This window comes from Lates calcarifer, linkage group LG1, assembly GCF_001640805.2.
Source record: "Lates calcarifer isolate ASB-BC8 linkage group LG1, TLL_Latcal_v3, whole genome shotgun sequence".
NCBI lineage: Eukaryota > Metazoa > Chordata > Actinopteri > Centropomidae > Lates > Lates calcarifer.
In genome coordinates, this window is record NC_066833.1 from 12,078,786 (window position 1) to 12,103,596 (window position 24,811).

The 24,811-nt window shown below is 38.3% G+C and overlaps 1 protein-coding gene across 2 annotated transcripts in view; it reads right to left on the reverse strand.

Moving 5' to 3' along the window:
• Nucleotides 1-24,811, reverse strand: part of thsd7ba (thrombospondin, type I, domain containing 7Ba) — a 147,222-nt gene that overhangs the window by 80,679 nt on the left and 41,732 nt on the right. For both annotated transcript variants that reach the window (XM_018682007.1, XM_051070232.1), the window contains one exon: nt 437-1,310. In XM_018682007.1, coding sequence (XP_018537523.1) covers nt 437-1,310 — 874 coding nt within the window. The remainder of the gene's footprint in view (nt 1-436; nt 1,311-24,811) is intronic.

Here is a 24,811-nt window from a genome sequence, read left to right on the forward strand (position 1 = left end):
AATTGAATAAATAACCACCATCAATAAAAACCATTTTAGTTCACTGAATACACCTCAGCATGGAGAAAATGTCCCAGTGGGATCATGTGGGACCATTGATCATGTCCTCTCATGTTACAAAACAATATGAGTCTGGAGGAACCATAAAAACAATCAACTCCATTAAGACTATTTCAGTTGACAGACACCCACGTTCAGCTACAGAGCATTTTCACTGCTCACCATATGTTACATCAGTGGAAAAAGAGGTTAATGTAAGATGAATCAATTTATCTGTACAGTTCTGTTCCTCAGACCAACTGCAAACCATCTCATCTTACACAGACACTTTGCTTTCATTATAACCTTGGACCTACAGAAATTTTTCACTGTGTGTTTGTTTCCCATGAATTCATTCTAGGTTCACCTTTTTTTGCAGTGCTTGTGAATGGCTTACCTCAGCATAGCATTCTTGCCATCACTCCGCGTGCAGCGGACTTGTCGTGTCTGGTATCCCACCTCCAGTTCCCAAGACATAGGGTATTTGTTGTGCACATGAGCATGGTGATGGTTGTGATATTGGTGGTGGTTGTGATGGGAGTGGCGGTGAGAAGCTGGCGTGTGCAGCATGACTGTGTTGTTCTCACTGGAGCTGGTGCTAAAGTCCACTGTGGTCCTTCCGCTTAACAGGGCATCCTTGTGATGGGGTAGTCGGCACTCACTCCAGGCCCCCACTTTAAGGCTGTACTGGTACTCATCCTCCCCAGCAGGACAGTTGACAGGGCTGGAACAAGTCCTAGTCTCAGTCAGGTTGGGGCAGTTTGCCCCTCCATACATTGGTGTGGCCAGGACATGTCGAGTCCGATGCTGCAGGCCAGCACCGCAGGTTTTGCTGCAACTTGACCAGGAAGTGAAGTCTGAAACCACACAGTCCTGGGGGCAGGGAACGAGGCAAGCCTGCTCCACAGGTGGCTTCTGAGAAAAGAATTCACATATCCTCAAGGTGACTGTGGTACGGTTTGAAGTGCGTACACAGTGGACTTGGCGCCTCTGGATGCCATGCTGGGCTGTAATGCATTCAGCTGTTCTCAGCTTGAGCTCATTGGAAAAGAAAGGGACAAGAACACAGCTCCCCCAGTCAGACACCTCCCACTCAAAGAGGTCCTGGTGCCAGTCACAGACCTTGAAGCAGTGCCGCTGGCTTTCTGGCTTGTCCATGTGCTGGCAGTGGGAGTGGTGGGTAGTCCAGCCCTCAGTGTGAACACACCATATTGTCCTTGTCTGAATCCCGCCAGAACCACACTCCTCCCCAATACACTGACCCCACTGACCTGCAAACAAGAAAAGAGACACAGAAAGGGCATTTTCATTAAAAAGTGGAACTTAAGGGGAAAAAATGATGATTTAAATTGCAGCTATCTGGCAGCTTGCAATCAAGCACAATTCAAGGCCATTCACTTAACCTCTATGATTGCTTTATTCATGAACTGGGGAACAAAGGAATAAAGGAGCACAATGTAATCAACCCACTGGCGGACATCAATATAAAAAAAAAATACAAGGTTAGTTACTTAGTCACAAAGGACTAGATTCATTTAGGGTCTTGATCCCTAACTGATCAATATCTCAGGCTATGTGAGGCATGGGCAGCAGACGGGTCAAGTACTGAATTCTTTAAACCTGGCGTAGGAGAAATTTTTTGTTTTTAATAAAAAAAAAATGTATTAATCTTATCTCAATGAAGCCACCCTCCTTGACGGTGAAAGCATTCTGTCTGCAAAGATGACACACTGCAGGCGGAAGGTTTTTATAGATCTCTTGAACAAAGACTAATGATTTTCACTAAAAATAACCTCAACCGAAGAACATGAAAGGCATTTTCCTGTGGTCTGCCTCCTTGCTCACAGCAGACTGTGAATGTAAAGTTTCTTACTGTGCAGTTAACAACACTGGCTGGAATAATTTAAGAACACAATCATGATCTGTCTTGAAAAGAATGTCAGCAGGAAGCAGGATTTTTCTGTCTGCTAAAGAGAAGAAACTTAGAATAGCATCATGCTGCCCTTTATTGAGTAATCACAGTGTGTGGGGCGAAAACCCAAAAAGAAACACAACCTCCTTTTTGCATGTTGATAGCTTTAGGAACTGCTAACAGCATTACAGTTCAAAAAGGTCAACTGGCAAACACATGCTTAATTACATTTCATATCTCACAAAGACAGTTGATTCGGTCAATATCTGATGGGTCTGTTTGCAAAAAGAGAAGTTTAAAAACAGGGCAAGTGCAAGTAAGTGAGAGTTAGCAGTCAAGTTAACAGGCTGATCCCCTCATAACATCTGCTTCAAAAATACATTTTCCTTATTAATTAATTGACAAGTGCTCTGAAATATAACTCTCTGATTTCTGCTCCAGTTACATTTTATATAACAAACATAGAAACATATATATTTTGCTGACACAAATTAAGGTAACATTGACATTTGAAGCTTAGGCTGTTTTGCAAGTACAACTAAATAAACAGCCAAGTTAAGCTACACCCACAAAACTGTTAAATCCTGTTTTCATTCTCCATGAAAATGCTCAGTCCAACGAATTTCACAGAGAGAATGAAGTTATAAAAGAGAGTGGTAACTTCATTTTTAGGCATTCACCATCACACCTCACTGATGATGTGGTTGATATCTGGCAGCATGAAACAGAACCGCACTTGACAGTCACTACTTGGTAACATCAAAGCATGTGTGACAAAACATAGCAGCTACGAGTCATTTTCCACTTCTCTCAAATAGTGAGAAAGTGGAAGTACTCTGTGGTCAGACAGAAAAACTGCTGATACCTTTTGCCCACTATGAAAACTTGCATCACCATCAAAACTGTAGTTTAAAATGTTTTGGGCCGATTCAAGCTGACCACAACCTCTATTTTTTTGAAGAATGGGACTACAAACTTTTCACAGCCACCCTCAAACCCACAGATGCAAAGATCTGGTTCCCACGAAAGCTACATTTTGGTCATTTCATTTGAGAATGGATCCTGATGAAACTGGACAGAAAATAAATCTGAATGTTTTTAAAATATATCTTAAAAGATGCATGTATATAAAGCAAAAACACAATTAATAAGTAGAGCTGTTAATCCCAGTGCTAACAACATGGACACTGTCACTTATTATAATTTTGGAATGAGGTCTTGGGCCTGATGAATAAGAAAAATTTGGAACTACACCTTCACAGATAGTTGGTTGTCATGCATAGGCAACCCCCTGCTGTGCTGCTTCTTTGATTGTTCTAATTCTTTTATGAAGTGGATTTCTCTCATTGATTATGGATGAAGCACCTGTTGAATAATAATACTCATTTTGCTAAATACTTGCATTAGACTCTAGGTCTAGTCTCTTGATTTAATATGCTCTGAAATCTATGCCAGTATATGCCGTGATACAGTGATCCGCACTGTGTTAATATCTGCAGAATGTGTAGATCAATGTTATTAAAAAGGTTCATTTGCAATTTTTATAAAATGCTAAATTAATTTATGATTCAGAAAACCCAATCCAAAAACTCGTATATGCCCTGTTAATTTAGTTTTTGACCTTTTCAACTCATTTTCAAAAGCAGTAGACATGAATCAGAATTAGGAAAAAAATGAAATCAATTTGCTGATATTATGTAGTTATCTACGACCGTCACGTTTGCTTCTCATCCAGTTGCTTTGCCACATGCTATGAAAAGGATAATTTGATTCATTTCTTCTAATTGGAATTAAATTGATGTAATAATGAGATCCCACTGCTTCCTAAATTGCTTTCGAATGACAACTTGCTGAAAATGTTTTATGCCTTTTCCTGCCAGAGAAATCGGTTGTTAACACTTTGTTCCCTGGCCAATCATCGAAACGACAATGCTGCTTTGAAGCTGTTGCTTTCTGTATAAGGGGGCATATTTCAAACTGCTGAATTGTTTCATAGTTCATCGAAGCACATCATTGAGTTTATTCATCTTGGCTCAGCAATATTAACAGGGACTTACAGTGTAACTAACATCATTATCATTCATTCATGTGATCTTTTGTCTAATGCATTTCCTTTGTTTTTGTGCAGGTATAACATAGCAAATTGAAAATGTGCTATTAATGACAAAGCTCAAAGGTAAGAAATTGACATACTTTATTATCTTAATTCATGGCTCCATGAGGAACAAAAAACTTGTAAGAGGTAGAGAAAGTGAAACAAGGAGCAAGAGAGCGAAAGAGAGAGAGAGTAGCCCAGTTGAGCAGTCCAAGCAGCTCACTGTGGTTCTGTGCAGCCATCATCTCCCTCTCGTCTGTCTCCTTTCCCCAGCTACCTACATTAGGTTTGGTCCCACAGCTAGCTGAGGCAACAATGAGGCAGCCATCAATAGACTGCTGCTCAGTCACTTCAAATTAATAACAATGTTTATAATCCAAATGCTTCAAAATAGTTGTAGTTTAGCAGTAACTGCAGGCAATAGAGACAAGGAGCAGAGCAGCAGCTTCAGTATAAACATCAGTCATGTTTTACAGCATAAATGGCAGGCACTAGTCTGAGTTTATTTAGCAGGACACTATTATTTAGCTTCGTTTTCTGCTCTGGTTTCACCAGAAGGTCTAATATGCTAATTAAAGTACTCAAAGTCTGTGTGATTAGCTCCAACCAACTGAATTTCATTACAGAAAGATTCAATGAAGGAAGAGAAGCCACTGAAATTAAAATATGTCTGGAGCTTTATTTACTTTTATACTCTGCAGTTCAAATTAGATCATACATTATCTATAGCTGCTAACTTGTGGTTATGGAAAGTGGAAAGTGAAAAACAAATACAGTTTAATGCAATGCCAAATGAACAGCAGTAAATAGCAGTAACCTTATTTATTAATATTCAGTTTTTGTTGATCATTGTAAATGTGTTCACTCACTTATACGGTCATTTAGATACTTTGTCGTTGTGGACTGTAATATGAAAACATGTTTCTGATACAGTTTTTCTTCATGTATTGTTCTAAAAATCAATGTTTGTTTTTAACTGTGATGTTATTCCTACTCTGCCCCTGGTCCACAGCAACAATCAAAATAACATGGATATGTGATACAAAATATGACCTATGTGTGACTCGTAATGTATTTTGTCAACCATTCATTTACTGTACATTGTTTGCCTTTTTACTGGCTTTTGCCAGTATTAACATGAAAGACAACTGCACACAATAACATAGAGAGACACCACGGATCAACTTGACTGGAGACACAGTAGAATGATTTTGGATGGAGTCAGAGTCCTTTGGGGAGAGGCCATTGTTGGTTTTACCTGTTACACTGTTAAATGCTCTGCGGGGTTCTGCTGTAGATAACACTGTCCATAACAGCAGTACAGACTGCAGCAAACTGACAACTATAGAGCGATGGCTTTATGGATTTTTTTCTACTTTCTGTTTTCTTTCTTTTCTTTTTTTTTTGTGGAATACAGTTTTATTTAGAGAGTAAATCATAGCATCTTGAAGGCTACATTAGCCTTCCTAAACAAAACCCCATCAGTTTTGTACTTCTGAATGCATGAGGCTGAAGTCCGTTTATATTAAACTGAAATAACATGATTTTGCTTCAGTTTGAACTGATAGTTTGAGCTCTGGCTTAAGATGATGTGAACTGTCAGGCTATTTGTTTACAACCTCAAAGATACTTGATGCACTTTGAACAGCAGAGACATCATGTTTCTGTCAGCAGAGAGAAGGGGCTATGAAAGATCACTCACATCATGAAGCTGTGAAAATATCTACTGTATGTATACAAAAACATTTTAATTAGACATGGTAGATGGTAGACAGACAGTCAAATTTAATTTCAAAAAGTGTAGTAGTACCCCCACCTCCAACATTACTGCTTGGTGCTGTGCTTAAAGAGACTTTCTCAATTCAATCAAAGCTGAAAAGACCAAACAAATCTTATATGGGTTACATCCTAAAATAGACATGAAAGGCCTCCACAAAAATAAGATATGAGCAGCAATTCACAGTTGGGCTTAAAGACCTTGAGTGTCAACACAGCACATGTCTTTCCTGCTCTCTCAGCTGAATGCACTGCTCTTGCGGTCACTGATGGCACTCTTTCATGATAACCACTCTTTCATCACGTTTGCTCAATGGTGCTGTTTTCAAACTGTGCCAGGATATGTGTGCGTGATTTATGGAGGTGTGATTGGGAGTGATTCTGCTGCCAGGGGAGCCCGCTAACACAAGCACTAGTTCATCTCCTAAGCTCTGAATAATCACTCTCTCGATCTGTCAGCATCAGCATCTGTCAAGCCCTCAGGAGGGACCAGTCGCCCACAGCTCCTTCATTCCTGTCGCACTTAGTCGCCTTGCTCACACCTCCAGGGGGCTCCAGTACCTGTGGGGGGCCCTGCTATATTTACTATTCCATTTACGTCCTGCAGGATAGTGTAAGAAAAAAGTAAATTGGCAAGAGGCTGACCAAACTACACTACAATACAGCAAAAGACAGAAATTAAACCCAGCCGGAGTTGCATGACTGAACACGTATTCTCTTTTTCAGCAGTATTCAACTGAATCCTTAAGTTGGACAAATGATAGCAAAAGCTGTACGACAATAACAAGTAACACAACAAAAGCAATCTCCACTACGCCCTGAAACCAGACAGACAGAGACAAAGAGGAGGCAACTGTTTCCTAAACAGCAGTGAGCAATGCTCTGTCAACATTGCACTCAACACTGAAATCTTTTGCTTCTCTGGTCCCCTTAATTACATTTGGTAAAAGAATCACTGAGTTGCGTTTATACAAATTCTATAGGATTTTTGGGTGATGATTTTTCCATCTTCATGCCACCATTTTGGGAGTGTTAATGTGAGATGTTTACTAGTAACACTTAAAACTTTTACACCCACACATTTTGTTGTTTGCTGAACACTGCAACTTTGTCAACATTGCCTATTTAATACATCAATTACTAAAAGCAACTGGATTTTAAACATGCAAATTGCAGCTTTTTTTGAGCACTTACTGGTCTTATTGATCTGTGTGTCTGTCCGAGGCACTTTGTTTAGCTTGAACTGTTTAAGAAACACATTACATCAGTTCTGGAGAAGCTTCTCTGTTAACAACATTCAATACTGTAGAGCAACAGAACAACAGCAATACACTCTTAATTACATGTTTATCAATAAGATTCAATGAGCACATAATGTTTGACTCTCAGCACTGCAGATTTTTGTGCTTTTTTCTCACAAGCATCTGCTGAGTTTACTCACCATCCATCTTCAACTTCTCTCCCTGAGTTAAGTTTGACTGTTTGGATACATGCATCCTTTGTCAAAACACTTTTTAATTAAATGATACCTATGCCACCGTGCCTCATTATACAGCGAGCCGTCCCCCATGCCACACTTCCATCAGTTGTAATTTATGAGCAGTGAGGTGCATCCTCAATTACAACATTCATATATGCAAAAATTCATCAGATTATCATCAGGCAGTCAATCCATCTCCAGAAGACCTGAATCAGCTCATTTTAAGCAAGTGTTTATGTAGCAGGTTAGAAGCAAATGTGTGAAATGCAAGCCAAACAAGTTAAAAATCATTGCCAGGGGACAATTCGAGGAGCAAATTAAGTGACAAAAAAAGCACTCATCACCTGCAACTAAAAATAAAGTTTGTGTAATGATAAAAAGGATGAGCATCTACTGTGAGAAGTTTGACCTTCCTGCTTGAATATAAATCATGTATCTCCATAAATGCTCAATAAGTGAATGCATTATAATATTTGAGTTTTGGCTTAAGATACTTATTGCAGTTTACATAATACTGAGGCAAAGCATCAAACGCAGCTTCAATATTCCACACTAATGAATTACTTACCTTGGGGCTGCAATACTATCCACGGGGCCCCAATGGACTTTTTTTTATAATTTAGCATTCAGCCCTCCAGCACCAGTGCCAGACCTACTTGAATGCCTAATCACTAACTGAATGGCCAGCAGTATAAACAAAACAAGACAAACACATGTTGCGCCCATTGAATGATGTGATCCCCATTTGGGCCAATCAGTAGCTAACCAAATAACTGTAATGCACACCACTCTTCAGCCAAAAAAAAAAAAAACATCATTTTTAAACACCAAAAAAAAAAAAAATGAGACTCATTTCTTTCCATTAATGAAAATCAGATTGGTTAAGTTACTGAGATATTATTATATAATAAATAGACAGATACATAGACTGGGATTGATCCTGAGTCTCCGCCCCAATTCCACTATGTGTCACAGTTTAAAGAGATAGTCTCACCTTCTGTATGAGCCATCACACCAACAAGCTTCTCTGCTCTGATTTATCTCAAATCAATACTACTGTAAATCATGGAGGGGATCATTTTAATACCAGAATGAAGACCTCTAAGTGAACAATCAATCATCTTTAGTCGGTATTAGTGGGGTTCCTTCTGAGAGTTATCACACTGTGGAGTCCGGACAGTTTAAGTTTCACAGCATGGAGACAAGAAAGCAAGGTGGTAAGAAATCACACTGCACTTTCTGATATAGTACATTCTAACTTCTGGGAATTTCAACACAGTGCCGCTACAGGCTACATCATTGTTCAAATTAAAACTGTCACTCTAACCCATGTTTATATGAGAGTCTTACTAAATCAACCAGTGTAGAGAATTTTTTTCTGATCCAAAAATTGTGACACTAATCTATCTCTAAGTTGTGTTACTGTCAAAGCACCTAAATGACTACAAAAATAAAAAGTCTACAGTATATGGTCTACAGAAAATCACATAATCAGCTCATATCTGAAGACACATCTTTGCAATAGTTATATTTAGATTTAACGTGTAGTAGCTTTAATCAATATAATATTTGTGCTTTAGGTTTGAGGCCATAAAGCTGTGTTCAACTTCATATCGTCATAGGTGCACATAAGCCTTCAACTGAAGTGAATGCTTTACTCATTGGCAGCTCAAAAAGCTTCATCTCTACCTATGACTGCATCAGTGCAGACGAAGAATAAGTTTGCATTTCTTATTTTCCTCTCTGCCGGATTTTTTTTTTTCCAGGTCACTGCTTGAGTCACATTTGTCTTTGTGTTTCTACTCTGTATGTCTAACCTACCCACAGCAGTGGGCTGTCAGAGAGTTTCAAATGGATGCTGCTGAAAACACAGGCTCCTTTGTGTTAAGTCAAGAAAACAAACAAGCAAAGGTAGGTGGATAAATAATTTAAACAGCTGACATGAACATCATTTTCCTGGGCTTCCATTCCTTCATGATAAAGATCCTGGACTAACTCATTACAGGTAACCTCTTGACTGGATAAGCTTGGTTCAGAGTTTTAGCAGAAAATTTGTTTTGTTTTTGCAGATTTTCCTGTTGCCTCCATAGGTTATAATAAGACTAGGTGTGAATAACAAGACACGGTGACACTGCTAGACATGACTTTACAACTCAAATTAGTAGAAAATGCAGTATAGATTCAAACATTGCTCCTTTTGCTCTGCTCTGACTCTGTTCTAAATCAGTTAACAGGGTGAAATGCTATTGTAACAGAAAGCTATGATGTCCAAAACTGTATAAATGGGTTGACAAATAAAATATGCTCATGGTCAAAACTAGACAGGACCTCTCCCACTGAAATTGATGTTTGGCTGTTCCATTAACTAGCCTTAGGAGACCTGGTAGTTGATCTACAAAGCAGATATTGTATTGCCTCTAAGATCTCATTTATACACAGATCCCAATTTGATTTTAAACTGGAAAACCCCTTTTGGGGTTTCTCTGAGAATCAATGTGTTTACACTTATAAATGCCACATTACTTTAGTCTGAATCACTTTAAGACAAGAATACTACAATGGGGGCCAGCCAGAGGTGTGCTCTACCTCTGCTGTGATCAGGATCTTTTTCCGTGTAATTGCTTGTCTCATGTGGTCCCCATCTAGTCCCTGCACCAGCCTGTGTGGAGGTGACAAGTAATTGGATAGGATGTCATTCACTCCTCTGTCTCACTGTCATCCGCTGACCTGGGATTTCTCTCCCGTAACCACAGGAGCAGGACTAATGGCCATATCTACAGGCAGCAACCTGAGGAAAGACCCTAGTGTTTTGATAATGCAGGTGACCAGGGCCATGGCAGAATAGAGATAAAGTGACAATTGTATCTCTGGCAATGCAGCACTGTCCGTATGATATATCTGCTCATTCTGCTATGAAACCAAAAAAAATGTTCTTAAATTCAATAGCGCAGTCGTGGGAACTGTTGTGATGCTTGTCCAATCTAGTAGTTTGTGCAAATGAATATTTTATACACCGAAAATCACTAAAAGAATAAATAGAAATTACTTATTTACTTTTCTGCAACACAGGAAACCTGACATTGGGTCAAATGACTTGACTGTTATATGATAATATGGGTGAGAAACTTGAAAAGAAAAATGAAGAGAAATGTTCTGGCTGGTTTGGGAATAAATGCATGAAGAATAAGGAATAAACTGACAGCATACGACACTATGGAGGAATACACACATATGCTTGAGAAGAGCCTTGACAAGGTTGCCTTCATGGCTGAACATCTGTTGTAACTTCATTTGAGTGCTGATTACTCATGCACCCCAGAGATTCTTTTCTCCTGAGCTGCCCTCAGACTGAGCAGCAATTCTTGAAGTGCTGCTCTATTTCTGCTCAAGTGTGAGGTGAAACCACTTAAAATCGTGGCAAGCAGGTTTCTTCCACCAGAACATTGTTTACAACCAGCAATTTGCAACCAGCCTATTGCATGCACTCATCCCTTATGACACGGTTAAATTTAGACAACCAAAACTTTCTAATTAAGGTCAAGGAATGTAACAAAACTTGATCAACCGGTTAAAGATAAACGTATCACCATTTTTATATGAAAAACCGATCACGTCACTATATGAAATGCGAAGGGAGCTGCTCTTACATCATGTTACCAGTGTCAGATGTTCATATCAAATGTGGCCAATGTTTCAAATAATGAGGTCAATGTATGCAGAAGTAATCGCAGTGAATAAAAAGCTTCAGCTTCAGACTGCTTTCATATGGTCACAAGAACAGAGATACTACAGTTTGTTTACATTGATCCAGACATGGAGGAAGCTCTAGATGCTGACCAGTCAGAATAGAGTGGGCTCACTGTAAGCTAAAACAGCCTGAGGCTGAAGAAAGAGGGCTGTATTGAGGGCCTGAACAAGAAATAGTTTTTTTTTCTTTAACTGTGATTCATGCAAAGTTACTGTGGTGGAGTCTGAGAATAAAAATACTGAGCTGGAAAAATAGTGTAACAGGTTCCCTTTAAACAAAGACTGGCATAATCATTAAGGAAAAGCAACATTTACTGTTACAGGAGGCGGGGCTCCACTGTCAAAGGCATACGCTTATTCATCCACCCTGACCTTCACACACTCACTTTTCACTAGGTCACTGTATGTCCTGCTTGAAGTTGCCTGAAGAGGTCACTCTGAGTAGGACACATTGCTTGATAATAATACTCAATATATTTCAAAGCATTTGCAAACTGCCAAAGATGACACTTCTTTCTTCATTTTCTTTTTAATAATCAACATCTATTTGTTCAGTGCTGTTAAATAAATCTTAAACACTCAGCTTTTACAATACTTAGTTATTGATATATAATTTAACTCCAAAACAATGAAGTGGCAGTTTATGTAAGAAACTCCATTGCATGCATTTTTGCCATTACAGCAGAGCAGCACTAGAACCTGCATTCACACCATCTAACTGTCATCTTTTTGTCCATGTTTCAGTGTGTGTGATGTGTAGATGGAAAGAGTAAGTAAGATGTGTGGCCCCTGCCCTAGATTACCATTGGCTACTCTTCCAAATATTTCCTTTTTGTTATTACTTTGAACTAAAATTACTTGTAAAGAAAAGTGTGATGTAAAAGATTTCTGTTAGGTATGATTCTCAAAAGGAGACAACAGGATCAGACGTAATACTTCAGAAACACCTGCCTCGCTGTCACTGAGAACAAAATGCAATTCATGAGTACATTGCTGTTTTTGTTTTTCTAAGGGGTTTTCATGTTCTAGACTGATTTCATGGCACAGACTCAAATTAGAGCAATTTGTTTTTCCCTTTAATCAACCACAAAATGGTCCTGGAGCTGACTTGAGGGCCAATTCAATGTGGACCACGTGCCAAGAGAGTTTCTCTGGCAGAAGAAGTGATTACCCAAGTCAGGTAGCCTGCAGAGTGTAACCTGCAGAGGCTAAATACATCACCTATCCTCCATCTGTCATCTCTGTTCCCTTCGTCCCTCAATTATTAATCAGATGGTCCCTCTTTTTATGGTCATCTGTGGGAGGTCAAAGAAATAATGAGTGGATAAAGTAATGAGTCCAAACTCATCCATGAATGTTATAAAAGATTTTTGTGTCCCTGATTGCTAACACCAAACAAAAGCTCAGTATTCAGCTACAAAAAAACTTACTTTGTTTTGTTTTTGTTGGTGTTGTTTTTCTGTGATGCAACTCAAAAGTTCATAAAGTACAATACAGAAATAATACATTATGCTTTCAAATGTGAAATTGAAAAATTGCTCACTACACTACACTAAGGCTGCTGTACATTGATACCCACACGATCACCTCCACAAGAATACACACCACAGTCTCTGGCCTGTCTTTATCAGGGATCCAAACAAAGCCATCAGCCTCTGTGCAGCCAAGGTACCTGTTATCAGTGAGTCCATTAGAGATGTGCAGACACCTCAAATTCCATTCCTCAGGAGAGTTATTGGAAAGGACAGAAAACTAATAGACAGTTTCAGAGTTCTGATAGTTGGGGATGTACCTTCCTTCATCTCCCTCAGATAACACGAAGGACACTCTGGCTGTGGTGTGCAAATAAGCCAAGGCTACTATGTTTGGATGGTATAAATGACTTTATTATTTTTGGATGGTCTGTTGTTTGGTACAGTTGCTTGGTCCATCATTTTGGTCCTGAGTAACAAACCTTTAATGAGAGACAGTGATAAATATTACTGTTTAGAGATTAGAATACTCTAAAGTAATTGGTTAAAGTTTGAAACTCTTTGGTTCAGATTAAAACAATTATTGAATGGGTTGCCAGTGAATTTTGTTTGTATTTGGTTTTCAATTTATCCAGTTTGGTTTTGGACCAGAACATATGACATTCCTTTCAGCCATAATTGTGTCTTTAGTGGTGATCAAACCTATCATCCTGGCCATGTTAATGCTTTTATTCATGGCCACTCATGTTAAGCAAAAGTAAAAAGTAGGCAGTTACAATCACTGTCTGTATAGACAAGCCTTTAGTCTTAATGGCTTGTTGTGAACTGTTTTCCAGTAGGTCAAGTGTTCCTGACTGAAATGGCAACTCAGTCACAAAAGAACAGTTAGTTGACAGTTTAAAGCTAAAAAACAAACAAACATGTAAGGCTCACTTGGTAAAGGTAGCCTTAGATATCAAACACTCCTCTCCATCACACTGTGATACAACTATGTGTATTGAGTCCTTGACTTATCTGTCATCAGAGAACAAGGATTTTTTTTCTCTCATTTTCAGAGCTATTTGAAAAACTACTAAGAGGATAATAACAATAAAAACAATAACCTCACCACGTGTTGAGTGTCACCTTCATTTTTGAATACACTCAAAATAAGAAAAGCAGTTATATAAGCATGGGCACACATCACAGAGAGACGTGGGTGTAATGGATGGATTTTAAACAACATTAAATCTGGCACACCCCACCCTGAAAGGCAGCTATGTGGCTTGGATTTTGTGGCTCATAACTCATGGCTGAAATTGAGACAAGGCATTCACAGCTCTGAATGTAAATTGAATCTTCACCACTATACACAGTGCTACCAGATTATAAGGCACACCTGTGATCAAATTAAATACAAAACTGTGGCTCTGCCATGCTTTATGAAGTTTTATACATTCAGTTTTTGTTGATACTGCATCAGTCAGGTGTTGAATCAGTTTTACAGTCATTTTGGAGGTTGTAGTTTCCACTGCTGTTGAATTGTATTGTGTTGTACTAGGATGTGTTTATAACATTTTATTGTGCATAGTACAACATTACCACAGCAAAATGACTTTGAAAAAATGACTATTAGTCATCTAAAGCAGTGGTTACACCTCTCCTCTTGATGTGACCTGGCACATCCTGCAGTGTGGAGTTATTTGTTAGATGTGAAGATTCTTGGGTCTCATCTTGGTCTAACTGAGATACAGTCACAAACTGCACATTTTGAGGTATCCAATCTCAGCTGCGCAAGCATAAATCTGTCTGCAGTCATGATACTGCCAGCAGCAACATTCACTTATCATGTGTACCACTGACATAGTAGCTGGTGAAGGAACTGGAGGGAGAAGTCAGGGCTGCTGAGATGCTTGCTGACACTTTCTTGCACACCAGTTCACCGCAGCACTCAAGCTGCTCTCTGCACATGAGGGAAAAACTATGAGGAACACTGTACTATAGTGCAACACTACTGAAAGAAAACTACAGGAAACCTTTTTCCCCTCCATGGAAATCCAAATGACAACAGAAAGCTCTGTATGCACTGCAGTGTAAACAATATCCATCTGTATCCAAGTTATGCAGAAAAAAAACATCCTACATATGAATATGCTGTCTCACACTCATTTGGCTATATGGCCACAATAGACATTGCTGGATAGGTGCTAAGCTAGTAGCACCAACACACCTTGTAGCAGTGATATAGAGAGGCACTGTAGTCCCATGCTACATCACAGCTGGGTGTGGTCACATATACTACAGACCCCACTCGACATCACCCAGTGGTGATGTTGAGTGCAGTCAGTGGTTCAAGACACTTTCATCTTTCAGCTCACAGAGGCCTATGTTTTTCCTCCTCCCAAAATCTACTGTGGAGTTTCTGTTGAAGACAATATTAATATAATGCATTTAGAGCTCTCTTAGATAAAAAATATGCTAAACTTAAACTTAAACTTAAAATATTTTACATTTCTGTGGTGAAAATTCCAATTAAATGCCTAGCCCTCCTGTTGGTGTAAGCAATTCCAAACTGAAAACACACTTTGGGATCACCTTTGAGTTAGCGTTGTACCAGCTCTTTGGATCACAAAGAAAAATGCCTTTCATCTGTTTACAACATGCCAAGTGAACACACATTCAAAACAATTAAAGAGCGGGGATAACGTTTCTGCTTACATTTTATGGTCCACTGGACATTGAGAGTAAAAGATTAGATTTCATCCAGCCAGTCATGTTTTACAGACAGTTATGTTTTTGTAATCTGTAGACATCATGTTACATAATAAGCCACACAGATTCATAAAGTTTTCAATAAAGTTTTAGGCTAAATATCCCTTTCTAATATGGAGGCAGCAGCTGCTATTTCTCAGTGGGTTACCCTAAAAAGAACATGACTTGTCATTTTATTTTTCATTTTTTCCCAATACACTCAGCTCCTCCATTCCCCAAAAAGGAATGTTTGAAAACTACAGCACAACTATAACAACTAATCAGTTTCTGCAAACACAGCAAACACTATTTCTGGATCAAAGACTGAAAAATAGAAATTATGAGACAGCACATTAAGTGCATAACTTTAAATCTCCAAATTAGTCATTGCTGTCTTTGCTACTGCTCCAGGAGGAAAGGTCACAGGGTCAATATGTTGCTTTTCCATTGGAGCAACTCTGTGAAAATATTATACTCTAAATGAGGAATAATTCAGCAGATACAGTCATTAGTTTGGCTTCTTGGTGGCAGCAGGTAGTTATATGGTCATTAAACTCAAAAGGTGTCTTCCTGTTGGTAGTGTGAATGTTTGCAGCTGTGTTTAACACAGAAGGACATAAGCCATCATATTACCAGCTCAGCGGAGGTAATAAAGGATCAAACATCACTCCACAAATCCTAATTAAAAGTTCACCTGGCTTCTTTTCCCATGATTAAGTACTGGGTGTCTGGGGTAGGGAAATGATGCATGGCATATCCAACTTTTATTAATTACATGCTATGAGTTTCTTTGATATCCTGCAAAACCTAAACTTAAGTGCCTTTCCTCATATCCCACTTTTGCAGAACACCTCAAACACAATTTCAGACAATTTAATAAAGAATTTGTGCTCATTTCTTCTCAGATAATAATGAAAATGACTGTTTCAGGATTATGTTGAGCTGGGGCCATTTTACATATTCTGATTCAAAAGATGTTGGCATTATGGAAAAACACATCTCCAGAGAGAATATCAAGTACATTGTTATGTGTAATGCACTGTAGTAGTGATAGAAGACAGAGCACTTTATATTAAATCAGGTTGCATGATGGATTTCTTGAGACATTGTCTTGACTATTCACGGTTACTTTTTTCCATTTGAAAAAACATGTCAGCTGCAAATTAGACTGAGCAGGCGACACAGCTTGTATTGGCAATAGTCTATTTCTTTTCTGATAATGAATTCAGTTTCAGATTCACCTCCTTGTAGCACCTTTGGTCATCTAATGACTAGAATTATTTAATTCCCATCAGATATTTGTCTGATGGTCTTGTTTTAATCATGGTTACGCAGAACTGAACATCACTGTCACTCTAGATGGGAAGAGCTGCCAAATGTAAATGTTATTGCAGCCCTGTTATGATCCAAAATGTAATGCAAATTTTAAACTGTTTTTCCATTGTTAAATTAGTCAGTTCTCATGGTACATAGATTTTTTTAAACATAGTTACGTTGGACATAGTGCTGTGTTGAATGCAAGCATGTTTCAAGGTGTAAAAATAGGTCGTGTTTTTGTGTCAAGGCTGTGTTTGGTTATCATTATCTGTGTGGTGTAATTTAGAGTCAACAAAAAGCAGGAAGCTTTGGAAAAATAATGTGTCCACAAACACTCTGTTGTTGTAAAATAGATTATTAGTGCAGAGAAAAAGCAGTGACAGAAAATCTTGTATGGTTCTTGTTATAATACATATCATTACACATAATACTAATCTTATCTGTGGCAGTTTGACATTATTCCATATATGGATATGGAGGGATTTTCAACAGCTGCTGTGAAGTGCTGCCTAGAGACTCAAGGAGTTACCAAAGTCTGCATATTTCAAGTTCTGTGTGGAGGCTTTAAACAAATTGTCTACTATTGATGGCAGTACACTGATATACTGTATACTGTAACTTTAGCAACTTTTAGGGTTCTGCCAAAGCTTCACTTCATTTGTGATGAGTAGCTTCTTTGGATATTCTAACTTTGTCATTGAGTTGCTTCTGCCATTCACTGGGTCGGGCTCCATGCTGCCAAATCAGCCAGTCTGAGAGCGTGATCCCTGATCAAGGAGAGGCCCCCAAGCACCCCTACAGCAAAACCCACCAGCACCCTTTTCCCATCGCTGTCTGTTTATTATTACACCAGTGTTCTCTCCCCTAGTTACATCTTATTGAAATGCAACTTTGAGAGCGCCTCATTTAAATCTCTGTGAACTTCACTCCCTCTTGAGTTCCACATGAGTTCAACATTACTACTTCAGGTTTATGAAATTCAATAATGTTTTTTTTAAAACGGGATCCAGGGTTTGAAGGCAGGAGAGATGTAGTCCTGAGGTAAAGTCACTTTGCTGAGATGAGTAATTATAAAACCATTTATGCTAATGCCCCTGAAGACATTAAGCGACTTCTGCAATGTGATATAATCTCAACATTATTTCAATTTCTGGGTTAAGATATTTTAAATTTACTCTTAGTTTTACTTATTTATTGTAAAAATAAATAAATTGACAACAACACTGTTACAAAGGCTTGTTTTCAGCCATACTAGAGACATGGCTTTAAGTTTGTCTATTAGTCTGTCTGTCACTTTGTCCAGACTGAAACAATTTAATTTTAAACTATTTAATGGATTACAATGAAATTTAGCACAGACATTCATGGTCACCAGAGACTGAATCGTAATGACTCTGGTGATCTCCTGACATTTCTTCCAAACTAAAACAATTTGCTGGTGGTGTTTTATATCACTGTCACAACAATGACTCAGCATGTTGACTGAAGGGGTGGTGTAAAAAAATCCCATCTAGACATGGACTTTTTTTTTTTTTTGGCTGGAGCAGTGTGTTAAATGCAGCCTTAGTTTGTCTTCGGAGTCAGAATGTTTCAAGTGTGTCTTAATGCAGCACTCATATGCTCTCACTTATACGCCCTCTCCATACTGCCTATAAAACAGACTCCCTAACACAACTGTACACTGTCAGAGATAGAAACAAAGTACACAGCCCTGTACAAAAGCCAAAGCTCATATGTGGCTTCAGCAGCCTGAATTAGCCAAATGAAATAATCTACAGTATGTGTACCATTAATCTCATACCAATCCTGTAAAAATTGAAGCAATTAAAGTTTATTCTGCTACAAAATGATCCTGATATGTGTCAATTATAATAGCAGAGATATCTTGATTATTTATTTATTCATTACAGATTAGGAAATGGCTCCCTTTCATCTCATAAGCAGAAAATTGCAAAATGTGGAGTCCAGACTGCGGAGATCACAACAAACAGCCTTTCTAAACAAAAAAATCAAAAAAGAAAGAAAAAAAGAGGATGAAAGCCAAGCATTAGCAGAATTAATTAAATTGGTTTTCTGTGTCCAAAGAGTCCAATAGGTCATTCCAGCTCTTCCTCTACTCTCAACAACAAAGAATAACTCAGCTGCTCATTCTGAGGCAGGACAAATGAAAAGGACCAAGCGGTAAGACTGAATTAACACAAATGGTATGCTGCAGACACTAGACACTGACACAAACAAAACCTTAATGCAAATTAAATAATGCTGAATAAAACCAAGTGTAAGTTACTGTACCTGTTATATCTGAATATTGTTGAAGTCATAAATGTTTAAAGAAGCCAGCCTTAGTTACTCCTACAATCATCAGTCATTGGTTGTCATTCTGTGATTCATTTCGCCAGTAAGTTTCATAACTTTATGAATCTGACTGTTCTTTAGTCTCTTAATAATCAGGATTATTCTAATTGGAAAGGAAAATCTAATATAAAGTGTCTAATAACAAATTAGGAATGCAGTAGGAGGAAGCATCCAGTTAAAGTTGTGTCTGTTGCTAAAAACACAGGCTATTACAGCTACTGTCTGTGCAGGAGTTTTCTGACTCCCTGTATAACTGATAGAAATCAGTGAGCGAGAGGGAAGTCCTGTGTAACATCGCAATCTGACGTTTTGAGTGTATGATGTTAACTATTGTCAAAATTGTGCAACTAATCCCTATTAGCCATGCTAGAATGAAATGAACCCAGGTATGTTAAGTTTTGAATAAAGGTTGGTCCCAACTCCCAACAAACAGTCAAACTAATACTGTTTGGGCTGATTAGATGTTTTCTAAGGACTGAGTGTGTACAACCTGCTTGGCATCTACCTGGCTCTGCTGTTAGCTCTGTTACAACTGTTGGCTGGAACAAACTGTGTGTACACACTGCATTTTTCTCTCCCATTTTGAGATCTATTTGAAATGGGGGAAAGTTATTCATTTTCAGTCATGATTTGACCACATCACTTTTACTCTGCACAGAATTAAGTCTGACTGTACTTTATTGGATTATTACCTCCACCAAGGAGGTTATGTTTTCACCCGTGTCTGTTTGTTTGAAAGTACTGAACTAATTTGCACAAAACCAGGTGGAGGGATGGGGCATGGGCCAGGAAAGAATCCATTAAATTTTGGTGCAGAGGAGCGGATCAAGGAAATTTTCATCACTTTCCTTTGTGAAATAGATCACTTATGTTATCAGACTACTTCTTTTTTCCTTTTATTTTTGTATTATAACAGCCAGACAGACATGTGTAGGAGGCAATGTTTTTTTCCAAATGAAGGCAGTACCATTCATAAGTTATAGGCAGGGCTTGGGGTGGATAGTGAGTGTACATACAAAGAACAGGACTTTGAAATTGGAGACTGGAGTTTGCAGCATGATCCCTGCATGTAGTGAGATTTAGGCTACATAACCTCCTTGGTGAAGGTAATAATCCAAAAAGGTATAGTCAGACTTAACTCTGTGCAAAGGAAAAGAGATGTGGTCAAATCATGACTGAAAATGAATATACCTTCCCCCATTTCAAATAGATCTCAAAATGGGAGAGAAAAATGCAGTGCGTACACACGTTGAACAGTTTGTTCCACCCAACAGTTGTAACAGAGCTAACAGCAGAGCCAGGCAGATGTCTTATTAAGACATGTTAACTTTTCTGTATTAAGCAAAGATCAGACAAGATGCTATTTCCCTAACCTTATCCAAGTGCTTTAAGTGCTTAAACAAAACCATTAAACAGTTAATTTTTGTCATTAATTCAAAAACATATATTATTTCATTGGCTACCACAGCTGGCAGGATTATTCCAATCCCTTGTTCACAGCCTCTCTCCTCTCTCTTCCACTCCTCTCTGGTATATCCTGTGGTGACTAGCCTATTTCAGCACAACAGTTGATCAAAGGGTAAAATAAAACAAGCACTTTTGATAGACAGTGCTCTGCAATCAGAAAATGACTCATATGGGAGCATTTCTCAGGTAGGAATAAAATCCATTTGGTTTCACCTCACTGTCTCTCCAGTGTGTTCCCCACTGGGTCAAATACACAGTAAACAGAGAAGGCTATTTTAACAGGTCTCTGTTGAGGCTGCTGTTCAAACACAGAGAACATTATTAACATTTTCCTTTCTCTCTTACTGTGGGGAGTGCATCAGTAAGGAGTTCCCATCCTCCATAATTCTGAAGAGATATTTTAAGTGAAGCAAAACATCTACCACAGGCACCAAATGTCATGTCATTAATTATCAAACAAAGGAGGATATAGTGATAGAAACAGAGTGGAAATTGCAAGACGAAACAGGAAATCTTATCAGTTGGTAACCTATTTACTTCTCACTCTGTCTGCAGTGGGGGGTATAAGCACTTATGCTGACAAAGACAGAGCACTCCAGCATGGAGAGCAGCTTGTCAAGGAAACTGCACCATGAAGAAGATGAACACAAAACAGTTTTTTTTTTCTTCTTCTAAACCATTTTTAGCATTTAGGTTTAAGCTCCCGTATATTCTGCAGCTTCTCCCTGAACTCAGACTGACTCAGTCTGGCTGAGACCTTCAGGCTTACAGTTTTTCTAAAGCAAAGAGGAGTTTGTCTCATTAAAACTATTGTAATTACAACCGGCATGTCATGTTTTGTTAAACCAGCAAATAGCCTTTTTTATGAAGGGGAATTACAATGAAGCTTCCTCACTAGACAGCATTTATAGGGCATGTTAGAACCCAGACAAAAATGAGGAATAGAATGATAGAGTAATAATGCTATGACACTGAGGCATAATTTATTTTGTAGTGTGCAGCAGTGGATGTCAGATGCTTTGTCCATTCATTCCGCTCAGTGGCAAATTACTTTTACGGTCTCTTTATGTGTCTGACCTTCACACAGACATGCATAACACACAAAGTACAAGGTCATTCCCCTCAGCCTCAAAACTCAATATTCCCAACTTCTAGTAAAGCATCAAAGCTCCTGTCTGATTCTCCTTGCTGCTGATTTACTCAAATCTTTGCCCACTTCATTTGCATTAAAGAAACTGAAGTTGTTGACTAATCAAATTTCAGTATTATGACTTTTTGCCCATGAGGTACCACTATATTCCTAAAATTCATTCTAAATAAGTTAAACTTTATTTCAACCACACTTATTTGCAAAAATGAATGTCCTTGGGTCATCTGGTAGGGGTTGATTTGTGCAAGCAGCTACTACAGATACTCTCTATATTTGATTGGTAGTGCAAATGCAGTCAGACACAACTGCACTGTACAGCAACTGAACATGACTGTGTATTTGGTTCTTCAAGTAGAAGTGGAGAAATTCATAGGGTGTTTAAAAGCCCCACAGAGTTCAATTTTACATTCAATTTCAGAAATTCAAAATCAGAAATTATACTATCTACATTAATTAGAGAATGACAGTATTATGGAATTTAGTCTGCACACATGGAATGTAATCAGACAAAATTCAGATTCTCAAGAGATGCCCTTTAAGCATTTCAATATTGGTATTAATTGAAGCTGCAGGAGCCATTTAGTAATGAGATGACATTTTTCTTTGATTCCCATCAGCTTCACAATGGTCACTCCAGGCTGGATATTTCAGCAACTACAGGAAGTCTTCATAAGTACATTCATCCAGTTATACACTAGGCATGGCTGTGTATCTTTCCCTTTTGCTCCCTCAAGTCTCTAATGAAAAAACTGGGAGATTTGTCCAGAAATAAGGACGTTTTGTATAAGGGTTGTGTGGAAGCCCTGCACTGTTTGAAAGGAAATTTCTCATAGGAGAGGCACTCTGAAAGCTTACTGTTCTGTGAGAATATTCTCATGGGATTAAGGGTCTGACTGCTAGGAATCTCCTGCCTTGTGGCTCTCATGAGACTAGCTTTTATGACAACCTCAATCAGTTCCCTGCCAGTCAGAAGGAGAGACACAAGTTCAAAATGAGATCTCAATTGCATAATCAATGTAAAGGGCTTTTGAAGAGACACTTCAATAGCTGAAATATACAGTACACTATTACAAATATGGTGATCAAATTTAAATGAGAAAAGGCAGAGCATCTGTTTATCATTCACTTTATTGTTACCATTTTCTGTCAGTGGTATGCCCAAAGCAGTATTTTAAAAATGGAGAGTGGGTATGTGTGGGTTTCAAAAAACCCGAGATATATTATAGTATCTACTGCAACCATATATTTCCACCTCATATCAATAGTCAACGCTGAGCTATTTTCACCTTGATCATTGTCAATCCTGAAATGGTTTTCTAAATTTAGCCTATACCCAAAGGACACTTGCATAGAGGCATAGTATATTATATATATATATATATATTTAGATTTTTATGAAACATTTGTGCACATTTGCTGAGTTGTAATTTCAAGCTGCATAATTGATATTATATGACTAGAACAAGGGAAGCATCTTTAATGCTTCACAGTGTTTGCAAAAGGCGAGGAGAAAACACTTAAATCATGTGTGAATCTCAACAATGGTTGTGTGAGGTGAAATAAAAGCTCGAGTGGATGAAAGTGTTATACAGAACCACCTCAGAAATCCTGCGTTCATATTGAAGTTGCTGGGTTTGGGCTTACATAATTCCAGGTGACTCTTTGATGTACATTTGAATAGCTAACATGATAAAACATGTAAAAACAGGAAGTTATGGAGTTGTTTTGAGAGTCTTATATTTTGACTGAAGTGAACTGTTTTGCCTTGCTTCCAGTCTTTGTGATAAGCTATCCTAAACATGTCTGGAACATTCTAAACACACAGTCACTGCTCCTATCTATCTATCTATCTATCTATCTATCTATCTATCTATCTATCTATCTATCTATCTATCTATCTATCTGCAAAATTCTGATGTACAAAATTATTCATGATCCCAGACCAGTGCCTTTGTAAAAATCATATTCTCACCCCTTGAGTTAGAGAGGAGCAGACTTAATGAGAGAGAACGTGTGGCTTGCAGTCAAAAATACATGTTGTGTCTTATCTGCCATTTCAATTAAAGCAGTCAGAGAATGAAATTTATTGCCCTTATCTCTCCTCCAATCTTGAGCTTGAAATTGTAGCTCGATTTGTCTTTGTTAATTAGTTTTGCATTTTGCTGCTTCTTAGTGTTTGTTAATGAACTGCTACACTGTGCTGTGACATCACTGATTGGTGTTTTGCAGAGCATGGCAATGCGGCAGCAGCACTTCTCTGCCCCGTGTGAATCATTGCTTATTTACCTTTAAAGCTCTCCATATGCAGCAGGAGAAATCCCACACTGACGGGGACGACACAGCTGTTGTCAAACTGCTGACAACATCAGACCCCACAGGACAAATCACCTGGCAGCATTCATCAGTGTGATTATATTATGAAGACCTGAACATTTTACTTTCCAGCTCCAGTACATTTTATTTTATCTTTCCATCAGAACATCTGCAGTTCTAGAAAAAAAACAAAATCAGAGTGAATGATGAATGACTGCATGCAAACACTGTTATACAGTATCAATATCAGCATAAAGCCTATTCCAGTTGGATCTAGGAAATTACTCTAGGCTGGAGGTGATTTCTAGAAATGACGTACTATTTACTCCCCATACCACAACACTATAATTTAAGATCTTGGCTAAAGGCAAAATTACTGCAATTAACATTTTACAAACTCATATAATGTGTTATTTGTCCACTGAGGAAAATTATTTGGATCATTAAAGGAAAACGAAACATATGAGGCTTGCCGTAACGCTGTAAGCTATTATTATTAATTAAATTGTTAAATAATTAACTAATCGAGAGCAAGGGCCATGACTAATTCAGTGATGGAAATATGAGCAAGCAAACGCACAAACCTAAGGAAACATAAACCTTAGATTCACACACATTAATTACTATAACTACTAATTGTGACAAAACTAGCAAATATGCAAATGAAAAGGTAGATACACACTTTGGTCAAGGTGTCATCAGAGACACAACAGATTGTTAAGTTCAAAATGGCCCATGCCACTAATATAGAGAGGATTAGTCCAGTTTATCAGTAACAAGACTGAAGCGCCAGGATTGCCACTCACTGAATAAAAGCTTGCACATTTCCTGGATTAAGTTGTCTGGATGTATGGCTTTATTGAGGATGAAGTCAGCTGGAACAGCTGGATAAAGGAGGAGAATCTGTGTCAGCTGCACTGTAAAACATCATTTAGGGGAATCAACTTTTCTTTTGTTA